Source organism: Ixodes scapularis, unplaced genomic scaffold (assembly GCF_016920785.2).
Source record: "Ixodes scapularis isolate PalLabHiFi unplaced genomic scaffold, ASM1692078v2 PGA_scaffold3__209_contigs__length_174095766, whole genome shotgun sequence".
NCBI lineage: Eukaryota > Metazoa > Arthropoda > Arachnida > Ixodida > Ixodidae > Ixodes > Ixodes scapularis.
The window spans coordinates 138,965,292-138,972,641 of record NW_024609868.1 but is presented as its reverse complement, the minus strand read 5'-3'; the positions used below and the strand labels follow the sequence as shown (position 1 = coordinate 138,972,641).

The window sequence follows — 7,350 nt, the reverse complement described above, 5'->3', positions numbered from 1 at the left end:
TAGGTCAAAGAACCCTGTAAATTAATATATTGTGCGAGTGGCAGTCGAATATAAAATATTTTTTCATACAGTCACGCCTACGATACCTCACAACTAACAACAGGTGCGCATTGAAAAAAAAAAGTGTATTATTTACGCCTCTTTCTGTTGGCGAACTTACGCTATGCGAGTGACGTCAGTCTTAGTTATTTTAGAAAATAACACCTGCATTTTATTCTAACCGGTATATAAGCTCTGAGGGTAAAGTACGCCCTATCACAACTCCGACGAAGTACTTGAAATGGAACTCAAAACTATAATATTTCTTCAGATTGCCGCCTTTATGGTCCTTGGGTATGTTGCCAAGCAGACGTTCTTATCTTTTCTAAAATTTCAGATTTAGAATTACAAATATTATTAAACTTGTATGATGATCTATCCACAAAGTTGCATAGCTAGAATTTAATTTTAAACCCAAAATTCATTATGTAATTTGCGATTTTGTTTATTATTTTCAGTATTCAGCTTCACGTATTTTGGGAGTTGAACATACACTGGAATTTTCTACTGTGTGAATTGCTTGGCATGTCAATTGCATTTGGATCTTTATGACACAAAGCACTAGCTGAAGTGATTTAAACGGCAGATCATAATTTCCTTTTCCCGAAGTGACAAAATAAGCCACTGAGCAAGCGGAGTAAACTGAGAATGAAAATAGAGCCTGTTCAATTTTGGAATCTCACGGAAGCTTCTAAATGCATATGCAACAGTGAACAAACACGTGGATTTTCGTCGCAAACCAACATTCCGAGGATGTCAATATTTTTTACTGATAGTAAATATTGTAGTTATTCCAGTACGCCATTAGCATTATAATGGCACAAGCTCGAATTCTAATACTGCAGAGATTTGCGTCCGCTTAGCTTCACCTTTATTGGAGAACACATCATATTCATTTTCATGCACCAGCTTAATCGCGTATTGTGCGTAGTGGAAAAATAATATCAGGGCGGTTATAGTACCAGGACATCTCTAAAAAAACATTATATTACACTTTGAGATAATATTTTGCCATCATTTGAATTAACACGACATTACAAAGAATCGGCATGTTATTCTTTTTTGCAATACAAAGATCAGATTCAGTAACGGCAATCGAAGCTTTCTTTAAAACAAAATTATATTTTTTCAAGGCAGATATAGAATGGCCAGTCTACACAGACTACAGAATTTTTTATGGTTTTCAGATTCGTGTTAAAAACTCCTTGAGAACTCGACGTCTTTGGTGTGTGAATGGGAAGTGATACGGCCGCCGGGGCTTATCATGGGGGACTAATCGCCACGATAACTTAGATAATTACCAAGAATGTGTGAATCTATTTTTTTTATTATTGAATACAGACTTATTATTTAAATTAAAGAATTGCACAAAGTCATCAATAGCCACTAAATTAGTAATTCTTTTAACTTTGAGCACGTGGAAAGCACTGTACTGCGCCTAATTTACCATTTGTGCAGCATGCACAAGGCTGGTGGTCGTAAAATGCGGATGGTAAAAGAAAAAAAAACCTCGCTGGCGCCTTTTTGAACCTTTAGCCTTGCACCTGCTGTACGAGTTGTAACTTAAGCACACCGCGCACTTCCCACGCGGTCCAAGTGTTTCTAAAATTTACGAATTAATTTTTTTTTACGATGATGCTTAGCAACTTTCGAGTAGGAGCCGGGAGTCTGTATTCAATGATCAAACATTTCATTACCAGTTAGCGCTTCAATTTTTTGAGAACATGCATGCGACAACGGAAGGTATTTTTGTAGTCATCTTTCCAATTTGTGTGATAAACAAGATCCCATATTTGATCACATAATGTATCCAAGCAAATTCTTTCTTGACTTTTTTTTTTTTTTTGGTGGATAATATTGATATTCCCGCCGTGCCAAAGCAGTAAATTTTAGAGCAAATGTTTTATATGATTATTTACAACACCGTCGGCTGTGCTCTATAAGAAATAACCTGACGGTTGAATATAATACATTATGCACTAAATTAAGAGTTAAAAACCCCGGAGTTCATTACATATTCTAGTCTCACATGTGAAACGAAAAAAAATGTATAAACCACTTTAAAAAAAACAAAAAAACATGCTAAGTTTGCTGTTTCAAACCACGCGTGCATGGAATAGACAACGTGTTGGTCGCTTACCAATCATACATGGGCAGTTATAAGTTATAACCTTAATCGGTTTGCTCGATTTAGCTCTTTTTTCCGCGCGTGTTCTGGCGCGGAAATGTACTACTGACAGTTCGTGCCTCTTGAGAAATTAAAATTCAGCTTTAGAATGAGTGGAAGAAAAAAACACCAGTAATAAAGTATATCATGTCTGCCGTATGGTACTTTAATATTGAACTTGATTGATAATAACCATTGTGGCACCCTAGTAAATTGTTTCTTCACTCGGGTTGCCATGTTTCCAGTGTGAATAATTCACATGCCCAAATCTTTTTGACAATAAAAGCGGAATTAGAGTAAGGATATCGTAAAAAAAAACAACATCACATCAACATACGCCTCTTAGCTTTCTGATCTGAAACCCATAATATTCTGTAATTCTCCAAAGCTACGATATGTTTACGATATTACACCAAGTTTGATTCCCAAGGATTTATTGAGAAGCCTACAGCAAGAACTGATAACTCAAATCACGATGGCCTTGATATCCAGGGTTCTCGACGATGAATGAATACGGAATATCAGATTTCATGGTTGTTTTTAATGCCAGAATTGTGCTGTGAGATATAAAAACGCAACAGTCAACCTCCTTGTACACGCAGATGAGCAGCAAAATTTACAATGTAGAGCTAACACAAAGTCGTTAAAACTAAAGCATATATAAATCAAGTAATACAAAATACATGCCGGTATCTTCCGTTCAGGTAGGTTAAACCTTCCAAGTAGTTCCAATAACTTAAAACGAACAGTTTATTGCCAAGCACACGTGAGATTATACCCTAAGAGCCTGAATAAACTCAAGTAGCACAGTTCTGGGAAAAGCTTTTGGTTTTTCTCACGCAATTTAGGGCTCCGAGAGCCGAAGGAAAATTGTATAACCAAACTTGACATCCTTTGGATTTAGTGTAAGTATTTTGAACCTAAATCGGAAAACCAATGAAGTTGTAAGTCTTCACTGCCTGGTTGCTCGGCTTCATGATGCTTCTTTTTACCTCAATTCCCCAGTAAATTCGAAAATTAAGCTTCATTTCTGGTTGTTCGGTTTTCACCTGGGAGCTTGGGTCTAAATTGGAATACACGTGGCAGAATTATGCACCACTGTCAGTTGTTCGGTTCATAGGTGGCATCTTGAGCTCACACCTGATATTTTCTTTATTTTTCTGGCGTGTTGCCTCAAATATTTTTTTCATTGCAGTGCCCGTAGATTTTATGAAATTCAGCGGCAGTTGAGGCAGAGATTAATATATTTATGTTACACATCAAATTTACAGTATAAAGGTTTGCACAGCTTATTGTATTGTATATTGTTTGATAGTTTTACCCTGCATTACTTGGCGGTTTGCTTGATGTCCTTGTGGATAAATGTATTTTTCACATTGATTCATATTGCCTTTTTATTATCATGCGGCCTTACGTGTGCGTAATTAGGCAACAAGGTTGCTGAGATGGGGAGCATTCAGTGAAGATGTGTAATATTCGCTGGGTACGAAAGTATATCGGTGGTCGAGGGCGTTAGTGCGAGGCAGTTCAGAGGATGCTGAGCGAAAGCTCGCACTGCGACACCTCGGGATCCCGGGTTCAATCCCGGCCTCTGCTAGTTTTGATCTGAATGAGGATTGGACCGGCGTGCGTTCGTGTATTACTAGACTCTGATGCACGTTAAAATCCATAGGCAGCAGCTGTACTGCACTTGTTAAATTTCTTACCTACTGCGAAAACTAGTGTCGCCACAGCTCAAAGCTGGACTAACATTAGGCACTGAAAGAGCAAACGTCAAATGTGTCGTTTTACAAAAAAATTGTGAAATTAGCCAAAAAATATTCCGTACTGAATGCCGTATAGGTTGTAGTTAATGATAAAATTAAAACCACTACAAAATGTAGTTAATCGTTTTAAATCAAGCATTGACATTCCGAAAGTGCGTGGTCAATATATAAACTACCCAAATTTTATTCAATGTTCTTAATACTTTAAATTCTCTCGAACTGGTTTCCCAGATAAAATTATAGTAAAATATAAGGTTTTACAGTGGGGGGCAGCGTTTGTATAGAATGCACTGAGTTAATAGATGTTTACGAATTATTTATGCAAGACTTACCTCTCTTTCAGCATCCATTTACTTGTTGCCGGATCAGAGGTGCAAGCAGAAAAAGAATTTCAGGAAGATGGCATTTATGTGCAATATTGTGGCAAGAATGTAAGTTATTTTCATAAGTCTTATATAAAGTATATATTACTTCAACTATTTTTATGAAGTGAACATCACCTATATATGTAATGGTTCTTGGCACTGAATCTTAAGCGGCTACGCGGCTGAGATGCAGTGCCCCTTTCTTGTCAACTGAAGTACTTGCACTATTTGTACGCATTACTAGGTCTAATGAAATGCCTCATATAAAGAGATGCAGTTGATTTCACGTAAAAATATTCACACTAACTGAGTTTCGTAACCATCACTTTCCTTTTAATACCACTATAAACTTTCCAAAAATTGTTCAATGAGGTCGCTCTCACAAAGCAAAGAATTTCTAATTGCTGCCCACACCAATTTGAATAAAATTCAAATTGCAAATTGCCAGTTTCAGCATGAACCTGGGCTATTGCCCAGGCTCATGCAGAAACTGGTCTCGTAAAGCAACACTCTTATTTTATATCTAGCAGCGCCGAAAAACAACAAGTTGCTAATATCCTGCATTCAACAAACGAACCAAAGCTTAGAAATATATATATGTCCTAAAGAAGGCGTCCGATTCCTTTCGATACCTCTTTCTAGTACATTTACTAGACGAATTGCTATTTTCGTGTTAATAGACAATTATACCGGAATAAAAGAAATATTTATAAGCATAGCCCAAATCGCATACCATAAAGTATTTGGCTAGGATATCTGTATATTTTACCATGCGCTAACACAGTACCGGAAAAGCGATCATAGTGGCATGAAACTGATAAGAGAAAACTCCAATTAAGTTATCACCACGTGTAAATATTGTGCTTGAGCGCAATATCATGATAACTCTGCGCAGTCTCACAATGACCGCCTTAATTACGTGAGATTGGCGTCTATTTACAACAATAACTAACGACTAAAAAACTATAAATTAGTTGGTTCTATGGGTATGATCAAAATATTTTGTTAATGAAGGCATTATATTTTGCACTTTAAATAATGTATTGTGAATTGAATGCAACCACGCTGAATAAGCATGAATATCTTAATAAAAACATTTTAAATGGGCCTTGAGACTCTTTTTTGATGTCATATTTTTTTGTAAACCTCTACATTTTTTTTGATTATCAGAAATATTTCAAATCGATACCCAGTGCTACGTGCTTCGGGTAAAAGGAAAGATGGTTGCCAGCGAAATTGGTGTTTCTCGCAGTTTACTACTGTAATAGGGTTTTTTCAGTGGAGCCCAAGTTTGCTTTCTACCCATATTCATAATTCATACAATTAATAAATACAATTTCTAAATGCATCTGTCTAAATGCATTAACGAAGTCTATGGCTTTATTAGTTATCATTAAATGTGCATTAAATTCACATATTCGTAAAAAATATTGTAAAAAGCGCTTCATACTACTTTCTTGCGTTTGGATAGTCTGGTCTAATATCGAAACGCACGACGTGGATGTCACAGTATTATGCTCAGTGTAAATAGCATCGTGTAACTGAAGTACAGGAATATGAAATTGTTGTTAAGAGGCGGAATCCAGAGGAGGCTTTATTTGTTTATTGCTCGACTCTAGCTATGATACAAGACAACACATCTCTATCAAATGGCTTAAGGGGCGCTAGTCTAACACAGATTTAAAATTTCTTGAGATTTGTTGTGTTTTTTTTTTGTTAGAGTAATCTTAAACATTGTTTTTCAGCCAATAAGTATTACTAAATTTTTGACAACACTTTGCTTGGAATTTTGTTTTAATTATTCAATAGCACAAAGCCCTACCTCTTTGTTGCCGCAAACAAGTGGATAATGTTCGCACAATCAAATGTTAACTCACGAAGAAAATCGTACCACATAAATTGAGGCTAGTATTTCTTATTAATGGCGTCGGTCATAGGGTTCGAGCTAAGGATATCATTTGCGAAGACTTTTAACTTAATCTCTAACAATAAAGTTACAAATGGTTTGTATAGGTTTATTAAGGAACTTTGAACGGCAACTAATATTTTTGACAAGATAATCATCCGGATAATGGTTCAGAACAAGGTGTCTCAATGTTTAGTAACACTTCTGTAATTGTAATATATGTAAGCAACGAAAAATATAATTATAAATTATTTCAAATTAAATATCTCAACATCCCGCCTACTAATATCGCATCCCAATGACCTAGACCAGTTTCATTTGAGGATAAATATTACAGGCTAAATTCTTAAAAAAAGATTAACTTAGTTCTTCAGGTTAATACAATAGCTTTTTGTTTAGTAGGACTCTTGTGATAACCTGGCTTAAACAGAAATGGTACAATTTGCCGTTAACCTAATTTAAATATATATATATATATATATATATATATATATATATATATCATTCCTTTCTAAGCGTGACTGCGGAGATCGAAACAATATATGGACGTAGCTCTCCTGACTTTAATCGGTAGTTACTGAAAGTGTCGAATAAGCGGTGCGAAAAACATGTTTGGCAAAACAAAAATCTCAACGCAATATCAATTTCAAACTCCTTATATTTCTACATATATGCTAGATAAAAAAGTATGTTTAATTGCCCTCGCCTATCTTTTTTCTTTTATTTTAGTGCACACTTCCAAACGAAGAATCCACCAGATGCAGCGAAGATTGCAAATGCGTTTATGAAGGCAATAATTCTCACGGTATTTGTATCAGTATATCAATTTTGGGAAACTATCAAGATCTGGATTTCAACGACACAGAACTCATCAAAGCTACGCCCCGGCCGCCAAGCAACTAAGCCAGAACATGAAGAGACAAGGATTCCCTAGGGCGCCGGAGAACATTTTATATAATCTCCCGGTGAATTAACAAAAAATAAAATATATTTAAGTTTTTATTCCGTTGTTATATTGCGTTTAAGATGAGACAAATAAATTAAATAAAGATTGCATAATGTAGACAGCATTTTTTCATTTATTGTCGTGAAAATTTCAAATATATA

The 7,350-nt window shown here is 35.6% G+C and overlaps 1 protein-coding gene across 1 annotated transcript; it reads left to right on the top strand.

Moving 5' to 3' along the window:
* Positions 1 to 280: 280 nt before the first annotated feature.
* Positions 281 to 7,146, top strand: LOC120849699 (evasin P1095-like). The gene is made up of 3 exons (XM_040221915.1): positions 281 to 333; positions 4,316 to 4,403; positions 6,973 to 7,146. The coding sequence occupies exons 1-3, from the start codon at positions 281 to 283 to the stop codon at positions 7,144 to 7,146; spliced, it is 315 nt and encodes a 104-aa protein (XP_040077849.1).
* The last annotated feature ends 204 nt before the right edge of the window (positions 7,147 to 7,350 follow it).

Coding starts and splice junctions, on each gene's coding strand:
- LOC120849699 (XM_040221915.1), top strand. CDS start 281: ATGGAACTCAAAACTATAATATTTCTTCAGATTGCCGCCTTTATGGTC. Junction 334..4,315: donor GCCGCCTTTATGGTCCTTGG/GTATGTTGCCAA, acceptor CCTCTCTTTCAG/CATCCATTTACTTGTTGCCG. Junction 4,404..6,972: donor TGCAATATTGTGGCAAGAAT/GTAAGTTATTTT, acceptor CTTTTATTTTAG/TGCACACTTCCAAACGAAGA.